This window comes from Paralichthys olivaceus, chromosome 12 (assembly GCF_024713975.1).
Source record: "Paralichthys olivaceus isolate ysfri-2021 chromosome 12, ASM2471397v2, whole genome shotgun sequence".
Taxonomy (NCBI): domain Eukaryota; kingdom Metazoa; phylum Chordata; class Actinopteri; order Pleuronectiformes; family Paralichthyidae; genus Paralichthys; species Paralichthys olivaceus.
The window spans coordinates 17,456,819-17,475,284 of NC_091104.1; the positions used below are offsets into that span (position 1 = coordinate 17,456,819).

Here is an 18,466-nt window from a genome sequence, read left to right on the forward strand (position 1 = left end):
CTGTACATAATCTTGTTGGAAGAGGGCTACATTTTATGGTGGTAGATTAAAAGTACAAAACTTTTGCTAAAAAAAGAGAAATATTCAGTTCTATATCTTTGCCTCATAGCAAGAAGGTCCTTGGTTTGACCTTTTTTGTTTGGAGTTGTGTGTGCATGTTTTCAACAGCCCTAAATTACCTGTGGGTGTGAACGTGTAAATGGTGTTGACTGACAACCTGTCCAGGTTGTATCCTGCTTCTTTTCCAATGTCAGCTTCAGCTCTCCTAAAACCCAATGACCGTATCTATTGAACTGCTGAGCTGACTGGTTTCTTCTTGTCCAACACATTTCATTATACTGTACCGCGTTAACTCCATATGGAAAATAAAACTTCAGGAAAGAAAAAAAAAACATCTGTAGACAGACAACGATGAAGAGGCAGATGCTCTAGACAGCTCAATATGCCGATGGTCTGAAATAACCAACTTCAGAAAAGGCTTGAAACTGTAAGAACATAACAACAGAATAACTACACAACAAACCATCATACAAGAATATAAAAAAAAGTTTATAAAAAGAATAAAAAGAATTGCTGATACATGTCTTTACATCAAGAAGACTTTATTTGATCTTTCCTGACAGCAATGCAACTTTACCACAGTTCATTTTCACAGCAGTGCAGATTGGTCCAGCAATATTAGACAGTATTAGAAATATTCAGTTACAAATATGGGACAGCAAAACAGGACGCTCGACAGGCATTAGTAATGAAATCAGTCAAACAGAGAAAAATGATAAAGGAGACGCCCCTGATGTAGTGGATACGGTGGTTAATGCTCGAATCCAGATGTGTCACTACTGAGTTTTTGGTAGTTCTGAGACCCTGTCTATCACAGACAACTTTTTTGATTAATTCATCAGCAACCCTCTGGGAAAAGCAAATCAATTATTTACAGATGTCATTGTCTGAGTGAAATGACAAAGAAAAAGACACTAGCAGATTAGCGACACTTTCAGTAATTAGTCCGTCCCATTTTGGTAAGGCTCAGTTGAGGGCTGGGCTATGTCTATTCACTGAGAAATAAAGCAAACAGAAAGAGCAAAATACTGTTGAGATCAGCAACCCCCCCAAGAGATGTATGAGATGTAAATATGTGTTTTTAACTCATTACCATTGTACAGTCCTCCTTTAAAAGAGTCCGTTGACCTGTTCAGTCTCGGGATCCAGATCAATGTCATAGAAGCAAGGCCTGGTGGGAAGACCGGGGATCGTAGGCATCTAGGGATGAAGACAGAGACAGTGTGTTTTAATGATGCATTCTTGATGAAAATAATATCCAATGAAAGATCAGGCCATTTACTACAATCATGTACTGTAAACACACAATAGAACTTTGGCTTCAAGCTGACAAAAACTGATGTGGACACCTGTCCGTCCAATTTTCAGATGACACCTTGAGCCCCCTTTTTCCACAGGTCCAAAAAACTACTAACAACCACTGACATGTGGTCTTTAGTGTGTAATAGGATAAAATAAAATTTGCATTCACTCCTGGGTCAAATGATTCTGCAGTACAGAAAACATTTCACCCACTGCACTGACGTCTTCTTTACTTTGACAGTGTAGACGCTAATCTTTTTCTGCACGACTTTATGACAAGCCTTGAACTTCTACGGGTAAATAGTCATGAACGTTTGTGTACGTAGTGTTTTTGAATTCTTGAGAACATGCAAAGGCCATTTTTTATTTGTATCATGCAAAATGCAACTCTGACATGACAAGACAAGAGCTTCTCAGTTTCCGGTACATTCGTAACAGCAAACATGACTCAGTGGGGGGAAAAGACAAAAACAAAAGGCAAACTCCTCTACTGGCAATAGGAAAGGAGTCAGTTGCTTTTTTTTATACCCACTAATTAAAAAAATTAGTAAAAGTGGTGAGACGACATCGTATACTGGTTCACAGAAGCAGATGAACCTCCTGCAAACACAGTGTGTGCTGCCAAAGTCGTAGATCACTACTGAGTATATATGCTGACAATGTGTGATGACAGTTTATTCGATTGCTTAATTTGCATGTAGTATTCCTCCTTATTAAATAAATGAATGAATGTTAAAAATGAAGTTGTGTAGATTATCATGTGATTTGATGGCACCCTTGTCTCCCCCACTCCAAAATCTGGAAAGCCACAGTGTCCTCAATATAAACGAGAGCGTACCGTGCCAACCAGTGGGAACAGAAAGCCGGCGCCCACACTGGCTCGGATGTCTCTGATTGGCAGGATGAACCCCGTGGGCACACCCTTCTTCTCAGGCTCATGTGAGAGCGATAGGTGTGTCTTCGCCATGCAGACTGGCAGATTGCCGAAACCCTGAGGGGCGAAGGGTACAGACGGAAATGTAATTACAATTTTTACAAAAGGCAAACTGAAGAATTCTCCATTCAATAAGAGTTGATCTACACTGACAGCAGCAGTTGAAAAACAGGCCTGACAAGGTCGAAGACATGAACATGTCAACTCTGAGGTTCACTGAGGTTCACTGACCTGTTTGGTGTAGAGCTCCACCTTGTGTTGGGCCTCTGGGAGAAGCTCAATATCATCTGCACCGTAGATCTTCTGGGCAATTGTTCGAATTTTGTCAGCAATAGGGAGCTGAATGGGAATTAGAGATATAAATATGGCCGTCAAGACAGTCCTGTAGTTGACATGGCTTTACACCAATAGCATTTTCAATACATGACTGGTTGTGAATGAGAACATTGCTTTTTAAAATATTGATTTCAAATTCAAAACAGTAAAACAGACTGCTTAAATATACTGTCTAGATATTCAAGTTTTATATTTTAAACCTAACACTGAACTTCAGAAGTCAGGTTTAGAGCCTATACCTCCAAATCATAAAGGAATTTAAAGTTGCTGGGGACCACGGAGGCTCTCTGGACGGCCTGACCCAGGGCCACAGCCCCCGCTCCACCCTCTGCCCAGTGGGAGCATCGCACTGCATCAAACGCTCCGGCAGTTTTGGCCATGCTGCAGACCAAGTCCAGCTCAGCCTCAGTGTCTGTCCTGCAGGAATCAGTGCACAAAATGCTTGAGGGGTCAAAAACACAACAATTTTTTTACTACATGTCAATATATAAATAATATAAACATTTGCATTAATATGTATCATCGAATCTCTTTGTAAATTATGTGTCAGGAGAGGGTATTATAATTGTTATGGAAATTAATTAGTAAGAAAACAGATGCACAATCTCGATCCCGCCTCCGAAAACCTAAACTTGATAAAATATTTAACCACCTTCACTTAGGAGCAGCACAAACAAGCTGTAAAGACATATGAAGTTTTTGTCACTAACGTGTAGTGTCCCTCTTTTTTAGCTGTTTTTAATTTCCACCATTTCTTGAGGGAAGAATCTGGTCCTTCGGCTGCTAAATGCTCCACAATGTTCAGCAGCCAGCAGCTAAATTAGCTTTTTTTGCAGTGATGAGTTCCAAGAGTGAAGAGAAAAAGTAGATTTGATCCAAATCCAAACAATTAGCTGAATTTTGCTAAAATTCTCTGGATTTGTTAGTGTAAGTGGCACCATTCATATTTCATAGTGTCATTTGATCCTTTGTGAGTATAAAAATATTGAATGGTGCAGCTGTAAGTGAAATTATTCTACCATGTGATCAGCACTTACTTGAAAGCATTGACAGCGACCACCACAGGCACACCAAAGTGCTGTGCATTCTCTATCTGCTTCCTCATGTTGCTGCAGCCCTTCTCCAGGAGCTCGAGGTTCTACACAGACACACACAGACACATACACAAAATCGCTTGATATGTGTTAAAACAACTGACACTGTGGCTCAGATGCTTCCTACAAACTAATAAATACACAATGTTGAACGACAGAATATCATTTAAAATAAAACATATCCTACATTACCTCCTCAACATATTCCTTTGGCAGTGGCATTCCAGCAGTAACCTGAACAAGACGTATGTGTTAGTTCATTTGATAATTCCAACAACTGACACAATGAACTTTACATAAGATTGATCACTATATGTTTCTTTTATTTATCGTGGAGCTGAAGAGCGAATGAAGGGAGAGTCAACTCAGGAGCATATAATGACACACCCAGCAGTGCACCGTCACTGACAGAGGGTGAAACACTCAGTGCACAAGAAATCTTTTTGTGTTTATGAGGATGAGAGGTGAGATTATTATGTCAAATTATTCACAAATTTAAAATCATTAGTGGGATTTCAAAATAAAGCCAATAAAACAAATCATCTTGTCATTGCAATGCTGCAGAAAACTCACTTTTGATCCTCCTCCATGCATCTTCAGGGCTCGGACAGTCGCCACTAACACCACCACTTGTGGCCTCAGGCCTGAGTAGCGGCACTTGATGTTGAAGAACTTCTCCATGCCGATGTCAGCACCAAAACCAGCCTCAGTCACTGTTGAGAAACAATAGTCAGCAGTTGTATGATGAAGCATTTGTGAGGAGTACAGAGGAATATCTGACTGTAATATAACATCTGCTTCACAATCACATGTACAGTAGAAGCAAATCATCCATAACAGTAGAACTATTGCTCCACTTACCTACAAAGCCCTCAGGTCCAACCAGCTTCAAAGCGATTTTATCAGCCAGGATGGAGGAGTTGCCGTGGGCGATGTTGGCGAAGGGGCCCGCATGTACAAACACAGGAGTTCCCTGTGGATTTATGGGATACAAAAAACATAAGTTAAGACACATCTCTTAAGAAAATACGTTTTTATCATAAAAGAATATATATTTGAGACCAACAACAGAAAACAATTAAAACAGTATGTGTCAAAGGACTGAAATAGAAGCTTGTAGGAGTTTATTTCTGGTAAGTCTGGTAACTTAAAAACATGTTCCTCAAAGAAAGTCTGAGTATAGGTTAGTGTGTGCTGTTCCCTCACCTCCAAAGTCTGCATCAGGTTTGGCTTTATTGCATCTTTCATCAGCACAGTTAGAGCACCACTCACACCCTGAACAATAATTTAAATGAAATACATTATAGCAGCCTAGTATCACCAATATATATAAAATATAGCAGGTCGTGCTGTGAAGACACCAGGACACTGACCAGGTCCTCTGTGGTGATAGGCTGTCCACTGCGGCTGGTGGCCACCACCATCTTTGCCAGACGCTGACGCATGTCCTCCAGGCTGCTGGTGAGGGCAAGCACTGCCATGATTTCACTCGCCACCGTGATGTCAAACTGGGCCTGTGGGATGGAGGAGGGCACAGATATTACATGGATCCTTATCAAGAACACTACAGTCTCTGGCTAGACCAAGTGTTGAATCCAATGTGTAGAATCTGTATGTGATCACAGCTTCTTCTTCTTCTTTGAGGTTTTGTGGCAGCTGGCAGCCAAAGCGCTGCATTACTGCCCCGGTCATAGCTTCTTTCTGTACTTCTACTTATGACTGCTTTCAGAAATGCACTGAAGTCTGGGCATTTTCCTGAAATAATAATAATAAAATGTCTGGGAAATGTCAGAGGTGTCATACACGTAGAAGACACAGATGTCAACTTGGAGAGACAATAAGAATCGAGAGCTTTTGCCAGTAAGGGCCGACTTCAGTGATGATATTCTGAAAATAAAAACACTGCACTGTGCGTTCCCCAGCAGAATTTATACATCATGTCCTGTCTCCTCCATGTTCTACTCTGGTGCCACCCCTAGCATGAATGTTCCAGAAATGTTCCTGTTGTTATAAACACAACTCACCCAAACAATCTAATGCTGCATTCTTCATATGTAAAAGGCAAATTCTGGATAATGTCCGGACCCATTTTTAGAACGTTCATGTCTGAAAAAAAGCTTATGCTATTTGCCAGTGTTTTTCTGTTTATGCTACCACTAGGGGGCACCAAAGTAAATAATTTTCCTACATTACACTTTGTGGTCCTTAATGAATGATAAACTACTTTTTACCTCTCTTGTGTGTCCCTTTTCAGTTGGTGACTGGCCTATGGTGATCTTCCTCAGGAATCGATCATTAGTATCCAACACTGAAGTGAAGCACAAACACAATATGAACATTACACACACACACACACACACACACACACACACACACACACACACACACACACACACACACACACACACACACACACACACACACACACACACACACACACACACACACACAGTAAATGGCTCAATCCAATAGAGAGCAGACCAACTGAAGCTAAAGACATCAGAGTGATGAGGACTAAGAGAAATGTGAGATGTTCATACCTCTGTGCCAGGTGACAGAGCTCGGCTCAATGTCCAGACGGGCGAAGCAGGTGATCTCCTCCTCAGTCAGAGTGGAGGGATCAGTCTTGTCTATGCCCAGTTTCTACACAAATACATAAAACGACAGTGAGTTGAGTCAAAGTATATATAGCTTTTGATCAAACTGTGATCACTTACCTTCAGTCTGTTGATCTGGATGGGGGAGAACTTCCTCTGTCCTCCACTGAGTGGCACCAAACGGTTGTACAGAGCCTGCAAAGGATGACACTCATTCATTGACTTATAATAAGTATTTTTATATTTGAAAAACAACTGAAGAAAACAGAACACACACCTTGTCAGTTTGTGTGGACTCGTGGAACATGCGAGCGTCGATGGCAGCAGCTACCAAGTTGTTGGAAGCTGTGATGGCGTGAATGTCACCAGTGAGATGGAGGTTGAACTAAAAGAGACAGATGTATTTATTTATTCAATTGTGTGCTTTCTTTGTATTGTTATGCCATTTGCAGAGTTTTAAACAACAAACAACAGTACCTCTTCCATTGGGATGACTTGTGAATATCCACCTCCTGCAGCACCCCCTGTTGACAGATGATATAATTACAGATACATAAATCTGTACACATTTCAGCAGCATGTAACCTGTGCAACCTCTGTGACTGTGCATTATGCTAAAGCTCACCTTTAATGCCAAAGGTGGGTCCCTGAGAAGGTTGTCGCACACATGCGAAAACATTGAGGTTCATGTGTGCTCCCAGGGCCTGCACAAGGCCGATGGTGGTGGTACTCTTTCCCTCACCCAGAGGGGTCGGTGTAATACTGCAGTTAGACAATACTGTCAGCACTGAACATGTTCACAGAACATAGATATGTGTAACCATAAAGCAATAGCTTTAGGAAACTTACCCTTTCATTTTCAACACACTGTATTTTTGCGTACAAATTGATAAATGGGATTAGCATTATCCCATAAACAGTAAACAAATATAACTTCACTCCTGTAAAACATGCTATAGTCCAGGGAAGAACATACAAATACTGACTGCGTACCCAGTGACAACCACATATTTGCCGTCTGGTTGAGCCTGCAGGCGTTTGATGATATTCAGCTGGACCTTGGCCTTAGTCTTGCCATAGAGTTCTACCTCATCAGAGAGAAGGCCCACCTCTTTGGCCAGACGGTCAATGGGCTTGGGCACACAGGAGCGAGAGATCACAATGTCGCTGTAGGAGAAACACACAATCTGAGGTAAAGGAAGGAACAGCGACAAAGCAGCGAGATAAGAACATTCAGAGTTTTCTGCTGGTTACTCTCGTATGCGGTTTGTTTAATTCAGCAAACTATTTAGCCTCTCAGTGACAATTACCAACACACATGACTAAGAGGATGAGGAGACGAACCTCGGCACCGGCTTCTGCAGATTGAGTTTGGTGAGAGAAATATCCCATTTCCCTGGTTGATGACCCTCCAGGAAGCGCTTTGCACTCAGCACTGTGTTCTACACACACACATACACACATGCAACCACACACAATGAGAGATTGAATTGAGCCCAACTGATAAGGATTTTTGAGGGACGATGCCAATATTAGGGAATAAAAGCTACATAAAAAATATATTCATATAAATTGGCAATGGTTCCTAAGATAAAACCCTTATGAAAAAGAAATGTAATTGAAGCTTGATATTTTAACCATAAACATTATAATGAATAAAAAGAAAACACAGATACAACTAAATATATTGAATTTGTCTGAAGAACTTTCTTTTTGTAAACAATAGTACTTTTCTGCAAGTTTTATCTGTAAAATAAAAAGGTTTCCTTCAAACCAATGGACGGATAAATAAAGAATACATATGCTGTGTTTTCACAATAAATATGATAGCAATGGAAATAGGAAAATTTAAGATCAATTAACCGTAGTTCAGTAAGTACCACTACTTATTTGGCAGGTTGTAAACACAACATATACAAAAGCAACAGAAGTTTCAGGGAGATTTGACATTTATCAAAAGCTACTAACTTAATTACAGGATTTATTTTATGAATGGATCTTACCGCCATCAGCATGGCCACAGTCATGGGTCCTACTCCACCAGGTACAGGAGTGATGAAGCCAGCCTGCTCCTTAGCTGAGGAATAGTGGACGTCACCCACCACCCGCTTCCCACTGGGTTTAGTTTCATCTGAAATGTATATCAACTTCAATATCACCAGCGACATCCACTGAGTTCATTTCAGAGCCCCACGATGACTCCAGTACAGAAACAGTCAAACCTGGAATGTGGTTGATGCCACAGTCGATGACGACTGCTCCCGGCTTGATCCACTCTCCTTTCACCATCTCTGCTCGGCCGATTCCAACAACCAGGATGTCTGCCTTTTTTACCTACACACAAACAGTGATGGACACAAATGAACTGATCCATAAGAAACAGAATATCATGTGCAACACTTTACATAGAGTATATTACATTTAACAAGACTCAACACATCATTTTTCTAAATAGGGTAATAAATGACATTATGGTTGAAACCACTTGGTGGCAGCAAAGATTTGAAATTGCAAATATGAGCTTAGAGTCCATTGTAAACGGGTCTGTTTGTTATGGGCTGTTTGCCTGGTCTGTGTTAGTGCTCCAGAGCTACTTTATCAGTTATCAGTAAATCCTCCTCAATCAGTTTACAATATAATGGTTTAGAGTCAAGTTAGAAAAGTTTATCCTACCTGGTTTATCTGTAAGAAAGATTTAAGAGTCTGTGCTTTTCATAAAATGAGACATAATTTGCTTTATTTTACTGTTCCCGTGTTGCTCATATGCAAGTTGAAGGTTTATTTAATTGCTGATATTTTTCATACATTGCATGTCGGCTATTTCAGAGGTCTGATAAACTATCAACACAATCTTTAGAACCAAAGTTCAAGTTTTTCAAAATAAAAGCTTGATAGCTCAGCTCAATATAGAGCATTATAGTAACGAATAATGTTTTGCTTTTGCTTTGAAGACAAATTGTCAAACAAGAATTATATGAATGTTGGTGAATTAAAAATAATTAAATTATCAAAATGCCCGAGTGGAGATTTAGACCAGTGGTTTAACCCAGTTGCAGAAGAAGACCATGTTCACCACATGCTGCCTCGCCCCCACTGACTGCTACAGTATGCTGTTTCTCTGTTATTTCAAATTTGATTAATTTGCCACCTTCTATAGGTTAGGTCATCTCACCATCATCATCACTATAGAGAAATGAAGAAAGATGTTTGCTTGGAAAAAACAGAAACCAGCCAAACTGATAATCTGGCTGGTGTGACATTCATGACGGTGATATCTGACTTCCCTCCCCCAGTCGGACTAGGGTGTTGATGTTGTACCTCTTCAGGGAGATCAGCAGTTTTAGAGTGGCAGGTGGTGACAGTGGCGTGGCTCCACAGCAGCAGGTCATGCATTGGCGCACCCACGATCTTACTGCGGCCAATCACTACAGCTCTCTTCCCTGCCACGGACACACCTGTAGAAATGCAGGCAGCAGGATTACACACAGAACTACTGAACGGATTTCCAAGAAATCTGGTGGAAGGATGGAGCACAGGCTGTTTATTGACAGGATAGACAACACGAAACATCCAATGTTTTTAGTGTCTGTGTTTACCAGTCTGTCTGATCAACTCCATGCAGCCATTTGGTGTGCAGGGGATGAAGCAGTCGCCCAGGTCCCCGCGAGATAGCTTCCCTGCATTTATGCTGGTTAGCCTGCAAAACATACAAGAATACATAAAATATCACAAATAATCCAGGTCTACAGGTCTAAAAGTAGCTGAGCCAGATCCTTCTTTCATATTCACTGAAAGGAAGCAAGGAAACACACCGACTCGATCCATAAAGGAGAGTAGGCAAACCTTCAAGATGATTACATCTTCAGTTTCATGTGTGCTCTTACCCGTCTACGTCCTTCTCTGGGGCCACGGCATTTGTGACCTTCTCTGTGTCGATCTTGTGAATGGAGTCTAAGGGCAGCTGCACGATGAGGCCATGGATGGACGAGTTCTCATTCACCTCTGTAATTTTGTGAAGAACCTACAGACAGACAGAACTTTACACTCTCTGTGCACGTAAAGTAACTTGGGAGCATTATTATGCACGGCTGTAACCTCACCTCCTCCTCCGTTGCCGTTTTGGGAAGTTTCATATGTGCGGCATTTATTCCAATCTGCATCAAAAATATTAAAGAGTTTGAGCCTAAAGTTACAGTGAAAGTAAATACAGATAAATGCTGCATGTAAATCTCTTGAATATCAGAAAGTGCTCGCATTACCTCAGTTGCTGCCTTCAACTTCATGCTGATGTACAGATTTGAATCATCACGGTCCCCCACCTGCAATGATATGAAGAATCACTTTGCCTGACCGTATGAAGGAACGTGCCCCTTTTGCCATGCAGATACATAAACACATCCATCTACAAAAAGAGACACTCTGCACATGACTCATGACGAATCCCATCTTGCACGTACCTGTAAAACCACTAAACCCGGACTGAAGTTGGGGTCCTGAAGCTTCATCTGTGCCACATCATCCTTCAGACGCTGCCTCACCTGCCTGAGAACCCATGATAACAGAAACATCACTGTGCATGCTGAATCATGAAAGAAAAGGGTCAACATACTATGCAACACATTCCCTTTCCTACTGATTTTGTATTCAGATATAGCAGCCAGCAGGTTATGTATTGTGAATCTGGTAATCATTTTCCAGTCCCCTGGCAGATGATAAACCAGGAGTCAGAGTCAGATCAGGACACTTGTCCTATCTTTGGTCTTTATCTTTATTCATGTTCATGGTTGTGATTTATCTCTTCAACTCAACATAAAGATGAGGCTGAGCCAAACGAAGACTGAGCGACACAAAAGTGACTCAAGGTTAACTGGAATTTAGCAATCCATGATGAGCGTGAACATGGATGCATGAGGCGAAGGAGTGACACCAATTTAAACTTCCTTTAAAGTAATCTCAGTGTCCTCAGTGACCTCTCGGTAATTCAGACCAAATGACCATTCTGTGCTCAGTGACAACCCCCATTCAAACCGATATTAGTGTCTCCATTTACCCCACCAAGGAGGTTAAGTTTTCACCCCTGTTCATTTTTTGTTGGTTTGTTTATAACAAGAACACACAAAACAACTCTAAATTTGGTGTGGATTCAAATTATTTTCTCTGTTATCCAAGAGAACAGCTCATAGATCTTGATAAGAACTGATATCTATGAGTGTGTGAAATTTGGCGCAGCTTGATTGAATTAAAGAGGACAGTTGTTGGACAGTGGCAGAGGTATGTGATCTACTGAGTGCTATTCTAGAGTGAATCAACAACTAAAAATCAATCCCAGACTTCATAGAACTGGTCCTAAACATCATACGATTCCTTATTACAATGATAGGTGATAAATGCATTGCTGGTCATTGATTAACTACTGCTATATTCCAATATACTATAAAAGACAAAGTGCAGTAGATCTTCTCAATGCCCTCCCCTATATTTGAAAGAAAACACTTTTGAGTGAAGGAAGGTAGAAAACTACAGTTCCTGAAAGAGAAGGCAGCCTCGTCTATAAAGGTCACTTGTTCTGTAATCTGCACAATCAGCTGTATGTGGGTTTGAGTGAAAGAGAAAACTAGGAGACTGCAGATCACTGGAGAGGTGCAGGCAATTTGTGTTGCACAGAATAATTTAGCTAATGGCCACAGTGAGGGGAAGTTAATAGGGTGCAGGCTGCCATGTCTTGTGACATGCACATGCAACTAAATGACGTGCACTTTCATTTTTTTTCTTTTAGGCAAAAATAATTGCAACTGCAACAGATCTTTGGGTAGGAGGCAATATTTGAATTCATTCAAAGAACTTTAATGAAAACTTAAGTTAAATTAACAAGTTTTTTTTAAGTTCCTCTTGGATTTCTGAGAAGATTGTCAGCACTCGAGGTCACTGGATCAATAGAGCAAAGATCATAACACACCTGCAATGCATCTTACATAACACTGTAGAATCGTTCACTCGTCCAACACAACCTAATGGATCACCACGAAATTTGACAGCCACACGTCAGTATCAACTGTAAGAGCTCGCGCAGCTTGATAAAGAGTCCACTGTGAATCTCTGCAAACTAGTGGCAAACTTGATTCACGTGGTCAGCTCCATGTCCAACAAATTCAAACTGAGGTCTGAAGTCTGCTGCGCACCAGCGTCTGAAACCGCAGCAGCAGCGTGTAAAATCAGCATCACACTGGATAAAGCACATGAGGCGTCTGTGTGTCACTTCAGCTGCTGAGTGAACTAAGATTTAGTTAGCTCCCACGTTAGCTCGTGCACAGACACATGTGACGCCTGCTTTCCTACATGTGTAACAGTGCATTCGGAAAGGTGCAGTAAAAACAAGGTACTTACGCAGAAACCTCTTTCCCACTTATAACTTGAGCGGACATCTTTTTTGAAGGAAGTGCGTTGCTCCGTGATGTTGGGACCTGCTGCTCATTCGCCGCCTGACAAGAAGAAGAAGTGAAGCGTCCTGAGAACTTCGCCAAACTTCGTCTGGCGATACGTTTGTGACGCAGGCTGCGTTCACACGTCAAGTGTAACCGCAGGAAAACTAGCGTGTGAACTTTCAGGAATAGCGTTGGACGTAAGCCCACGCCTGGGAGTGTGTCGACAGAAGGAGGGCGGGACTTGGAACGCTGTCAACTCCCGAGAGCCAATCGGATATCTATAATAACCGCCAGTGGAGGCTATTGACCAATAGCATTAGAGGAGTGACTGCACAGCCTCTTAAAGCTGTATTACCTGGTTAATGAAGCCTTATCAGACATACTGTAACTTACTCACTGAACTTTATGACCTGGGTAAAAGTAAGAGTTTGTCTTTTTATATTTGGAAGTTAGACTTTTCATGATTTACAGATGAGTAAAGGGAAAGCAATTACCTCTTTGCAATTTTCCAATTATTCTACCGCATGCAGTGAATTGTATTATTTGTATTAGTTTAAATATATTCAAGGCAACAAGACAGCTCATAAGTCAGTTTTCCACTAAAAGGCGATCACTTTTTAACAGACGATAACTTTTTGGCACTTTTTAGCAATATAATCTCACTTTATTTAAATCAATTTTCTCATAAGACGGATAGTTGGCATTCCATAAAGCAGTAAAAACATATTTAGAAGTGCAAAGCTAAGTAAATACATAAAAAAGTCTAAATAAATACATTAACTAAATGTCCAACATATTGTTTTGTTTAAGTGTCAAAACATTATTTGAATTCGAATTTGGAAGAAACACAATTCTTCATTATATTCTTAAAACTAATTAAACATGGTTCCTGTTTTTTTCATGTGCATGTATCTATCATCCACCCATGTATCTCTCTCTCTCTCTCTCTCTCTCTCTCTCTCTATATATATATATATATATATATATATAAATATATCTTTCTCTCTCTCTATTTATCTATCATCTCTTTATTTCTCTCTATCTATCTATCTATGTCTATCTCCCTCTCTCTCTCTCTCTCTCTCTCTCTCCCTCCCTCGCTCTCTCCCTCTCTATCTTTCCATCTCACACAAGAGAGGCTGTAATTAGGCAGAGAGCCAGCAGGGGGCAGCCCTGCATGTACACAGCTCCTCTTTGACCTGTCAGCAGCAGCAGCAGTGTTTATGTTCCTGGGCCTGACGTGACGCTCACTGCAGGTTTGTTTTGATGCCAGCGGAGGTGTCATCACTGCCACTGTCATCAGAAAGAGCTAGAAAACACTACACTCGTTTATCTGACGTTCACTACGACGTGAGACATGAAGAAACACCGGGAGCTATGGAGAGTACATGTTGTGTCCTGAGCGACAACGAAGAGCTGCAAACACGAAACGCCGAGAACAACCTCCTCTCCGAGAGGTAAGTTGTTAGCAAGATGCTAATTTGTCACACAATGAGGTTTTGGGGGCTCTGTGTATTTCCTGGAGGGTGTGTGGGCGTTACTAGTCTCTGCCAGGGCGTTGTTTTGTTACTGTAAGCTAACTCAATGTAGCTGTTTGCACATAGTCTGTGCCACGTTGCTCCGCCCACTCTCAAAACTGCACCAGGACTACATCGCCGCTCCAAACTAAAGCTCCACTGCACTGAAGCTAACTCTCATGCATCACGTGTCTTTAGGTCCAAGACGCTGTTTGAGGAAATCCGAGCCTCCATCAACAACAATGACAAGGAGGACCGCTCCTTCTGGAGGCCCGTGCTCCCCTGGGGGGGCGTCTTCACCATCAAGGCGGGACGAAAAGCCATATCATGCACACCCCTGTACGTCAAAATCAACCTGAAGAACACATGCACCATCGACGGTTTCCTCATGATCCTCTACGTGATCCTTCGGGACAACCAGGGCTTCCCCCGGGAGCTGGCTGTCTTCCTGGGCAAGCAGTTTGTGGAGTGTTTCCTCTACCTGATGGACTCCTGCGACTACACCACCGTGAAGATGCTGTGGATCTGGGACAGGATGTCCAAGAGACAGTACCGCTCAGAGGTCCACCAGGCGGCGTTGGAGATCGACCTGTTCGGCAACGAGCACGAGAACTTCACAAAGAACTTGAAGAACCTCATGTCCACCATGCAGGAGAGCCTGTGCACCAACTGGAGCTGCCCAGCGCGCTTCCAGGAGTTCATCAAGACCACCATCAACATCAGGTATACTGCACAAAGACAGTACAATATAACATCAGGTGTACTGCACACATCTGGTGTACTGCAAACTTCAGTTATACTGCACACAGACAGTACAATATAACATCTGGTGTACTGCAAACATCAGTTATACTATACACAGACAGTACAATATAACATCTGTTATACTGCACAAAGACAGTACAATATAATATCTGGTACACTGCACAAAGACAGTACAATATAACATCAGGTGTACTGCAAACATCAGTTATACTATACACAGACAGTACAATATAACATCTGTTATACTGCACACATCTGGTATACTGCAAACAGTTATACTGCACACAGACAGTACAATATAACATCAGGTACACTGTACAAAGACAGTACAATATAACATCAGGTACACTGCACACAGACTCATATAGTTCAGGTGTGCTGTGTGCAGGTCAGTCTTTCAAGTGGTTTTCGTTTTTGCCCCTTGACATACTAAACCGTAATAATCTCCACCTGGATGCATTCCCTGCTGCCTCACTTTTTTTTAGAAGAGATATTTTCTTTTCACCAAGTAGGTGAAGTCCTAATGAATGGAGTGTTGTTGGATTTACATTTCTTTTAATGTCATTCTCACATTTTTTTCACCAGCCCTCCTCATGAGCTGCCTCACAGAGACCCCATTCAGTCAGCCATGGATGAGTTCCTCTGCCCCAAACTCTTGCTCTGCTCAGAACTGGGGTGAGATGCGAGGAAGATGTTCGTGACCTTCTGACTCGGTTCAGTCTTATTCCACTTCTGTGACGGATTGTTCGTCTTTTGTTACAGGTGTGATGGTCTGAGGGAGTTCTCTCAGAGGGTCTTCTGCCACGGACCCCCACCCTTTGTCATTCTGAACATGCAGCGGTGGAAGTCAGAGGAGTTGTCCTACGTTCCATACCACTTGGCTCTCTGTCAGCACAGGTATGTTTGGTTTGGAGCAGCATGCGTGGGCCTCACTGTAGTGCAAGTCAATCATATGAACTCCCACTGCACTGACCTGCAGTACTTTGGCTTTGGCCAAGGGCCATGTTTTCAGCTTTTAGGCAGAGATATAAAAACAATTAAAGCTCATAAAAGGAGTCTTTTTAGGAGTCTAAAAAGAGTAGTAAATGGTAAATGAATGCGTATTGAAAGTTAATTTAGTGAGTAAAAATACTGTATCAAGGTAGAGATATGATGGGGTTCCTATGGACTTAATTTGTGCATGTTATGCATGCATAGTTTGCAATATCTCTCTGTGATGTTGTAGTTCTTTCTCAAATGCTATACAGATATTAGCAGTTACAATTACAGCTGTATTAAAACTATAAACAAGACCAACATGGAACTAATAACTGAGTCTAAAAGCACCCTGGTCTGAATTCATCTGAGTACACTAAGCCTGGCTGTGGTAAATGCTATGGATACCTACAATGGATACCTGCCTGTAGTTTGAGAGATGGGATTTTGAGGTTTATTGTTACTTCACCTTATTAAACTTTAGTTATGGGGACATGCAAGTAATTCTGGGACCCTGATATTCCTTCTTATCTGTCGTACATGACTTGGGTCTTAAATTTCTAAATCGAGGGCTTAAATCTTAAATCTAACTTATCAAAACCTCAGTAGGATATAAAAGATCAGAAACAGTTCAGAGCTGCTAAAATTGTTCCTGTTTTTCTTTTACAGAAAGAATGTAGTCCCAGCAGTAAAACATCACGGCAAGATCACTTCCTCTGCATCAGTAGAAGAAAGCTAATTTTAGAAATTAGTTGAAAGACAGTGATAAAATAATGGTTAATTAAAGCTCTTGCTAATTAAAGTGCAACCTCCTTTGAGAAAAAAAAAACTACCAAGTTTTTCGCTGCTGGCTTTGCACTTAGCAAGTGTGAAAAAGAGATGCAAGGGTGTTGAACACTGTTGTGATAGTGTTGCAGCTCTGGCAGCTGAGGTTCTTGTGGAATAAATCTCAGAGGTAGATGACATTGGTTTAAATACATGAATGCATCAAAAGATGTTTAATGTTACAGTCTCTGCTTATGCTTTTTTATGTGAACACCAAGCAGCAGCTGCCACATTTGTAGTCAAATCCATTGTGTGAACTGCCTTTATAATATGGCAGGGTTATGTACATGTCACCACAACACCTCTGACACACCCAAAAAAACGAAAGAAAATGTACCTCCATTCCTGTTAAAGGCTGTTTTTGAGAAAAAATTACGCTCAGTCCTGAAAATCAAACCAAAATGGTGTAAATTCACCAATTGAATGTAATGTTTTTAGACCAGATGCAAATGATTTGAAAAAATATATATATTTTTTTTTACTTTGCCTTTGATGCCACCCTTATCATCATCAAAGAGAAAAACCTCCTGTGTCCTCTTCTCTTCACAGATACTTACTTGAGGGTGCCACACTCTTCAACAAGGAGGAGCATCACTACTCTGCAGCCTTCCAGATTGACGGCTGCTGGATGCACTATGACGGATTGAGGAGCGACAATCTGATCTTGTTACACAAGCCACCGGAGCTCTTGCTGCTGTCCTCTCTGGTCTACATCCGTGCCTCCGAGAAGTGAACTGTACGGAAAAAAGGATGATGAGCAGGAGTCGCACTAAGCATAAGAGTGAAAGCATTCATCACCCTCCCTATCATTATTTTGATATGACCCCATGTTTGGCGTTACATGATTGTAACTATCATCATTTGAATCTTTTAGTAATTCATGTCAGCATTTGCTTCCTGTAGGCTGTGAGAGTGCTTCACCTGAATGCTTACAGCAAGCTCACTGTGCAAAGTGAAAGTTACTTAACTTTTTTTAGGGGCATGCTTGGAATCCAAGAGTATAATGGACTATAATAGTTCTGGGTTGATAATCATAAATGACCAAATCAATGAATAATGCACATTGTGTGAATTATCTGCCACAAACAAGGGACTGATTTGATTTTAAAAACATCATGGCTGTTACATTCATCGCAACAATAGGGGCATTTTCTATTAAGTACATTACATTGGCTGTGTACTACATTTGTACAGTTTTGTATGTGTCTGTTGAACTTTACATTTTTGCATATGAGCCCTTGCTTAAATTAAACTGGTGCTTTTTGTATGTACACTGTGGTGTGAGGGTCAGAAACAAGGTGAAAGTCCCTGTCAGGTTAACAGGTCAGCTTTGTTTCTTACCATGTTTGGGATGAGTGAATGTTAAAGTACTTTTAAATATTACTTGTTTGGCTTCCAGGCCACTAAGCTGGCAGCATTGACTCAGCACATACTGCATTCTCCTCCACAGAAGATATGCTACTTTTTATAACTTTAAAAAGTATTGTTGGTATCACACGGTGCCTCTGCCAATGAGTAAGTGAAAGTGAGCTCTGTTGAGCAAATTCCTTTAACAAGGCAAGTTTTTCTATGCAGACATTGTCTTTCAAATGAAAAATACAAATATTTTGGCCTACATGTGTATCGATTTATTGTGTTG

At 41.2% G+C, this 18,466-nt stretch overlaps 2 protein-coding genes across 2 annotated transcripts; one reads left to right on the forward strand and one right to left on the reverse strand.

Annotated features, from left to right (window-relative positions):
- Positions 1-585: 585 nt before the first annotated feature.
- Positions 586-12,962, reverse strand: LOC109627889 (C-1-tetrahydrofolate synthase, cytoplasmic-like). Its single transcript, XM_069535357.1, has 27 exons — positions 12,708-12,962; positions 10,781-10,865; positions 10,583-10,642; positions 10,424-10,477; positions 10,208-10,344; positions 9,920-10,020; positions 9,642-9,778; positions 8,546-8,657; positions 8,327-8,454; positions 7,668-7,765; positions 7,317-7,490; positions 6,949-7,085; positions 6,801-6,847; positions 6,601-6,708; positions 6,444-6,518; positions 6,267-6,369; positions 5,958-6,034; positions 5,100-5,240; positions 4,933-5,001; positions 4,588-4,699; positions 4,300-4,439; positions 3,919-3,960; positions 3,670-3,770; positions 2,872-3,049; positions 2,528-2,635; positions 2,201-2,353; positions 586-1,260 (listed from the first exon to the last, which is right to left on the reverse strand). The coding sequence occupies exons 1-27, from the start codon at positions 12,743-12,745 to the stop codon at positions 1,171-1,173; spliced, it is 2,805 nt and encodes a 934-aa protein (XP_069391458.1). The 5' UTR covers positions 12,746-12,962; the 3' UTR covers positions 586-1,170.
- Positions 12,963-13,918: 956 nt separating this feature from the next.
- c12h14orf28 (chromosome 12 C14orf28 homolog) lies at positions 13,919-18,444 on the forward strand. Its single transcript, XM_020109728.2, has 5 exons — positions 13,919-14,202; positions 14,461-14,985; positions 15,613-15,702; positions 15,790-15,924; positions 17,377-18,444. The coding sequence occupies exons 1-5, from the start codon at positions 14,012-14,014 to the stop codon at positions 17,558-17,560; spliced, it is 1,125 nt and encodes a 374-aa protein (XP_019965287.1). The 5' UTR covers positions 13,919-14,011; the 3' UTR covers positions 17,561-18,444.
- Positions 18,445-18,466: the final 22 nt, after the last annotated feature.

Bases quoted from the DNA above. Each gene is read 5' to 3' on its own strand.
- c12h14orf28 (XM_020109728.2), top strand. From the start codon at position 14,012: ATGCCAGCGGAGGTGTCATCACTGCCACTGTCATCAGAAAGAGCTAGA. The intron at 15,703-15,789 runs GTGAGATGCGAG...CTTTTGTTACAG, and splicing joins TTGCTCTGCTCAGAACTGGG to GTGTGATGGTCTGAGGGAGT. The intron at 15,925-17,376 runs GTATGTTTGGTT...TTCTCTTCACAG, and splicing joins TTGGCTCTCTGTCAGCACAG to ATACTTACTTGAGGGTGCCA.
- LOC109627889 (XM_069535357.1), bottom strand. From the start codon at position 12,745: ATGTCCGCTCAAGTTATAAGTGGGAAAGAGGTTTCTGC. The intron at 4,440-4,587 runs GTAAGTGGAGCA...GTTTCTCAACAG, and splicing joins TGGACCTGAGGGCTTTGTAG to TGACTGAGGCTGGTTTTGGT. The intron at 3,771-3,918 runs GTAATGTAGGAT...GTGTCTGTGTAG, and splicing joins CAAAGGAATATGTTGAGGAG to AACCTCGAGCTCCTGGAGAA.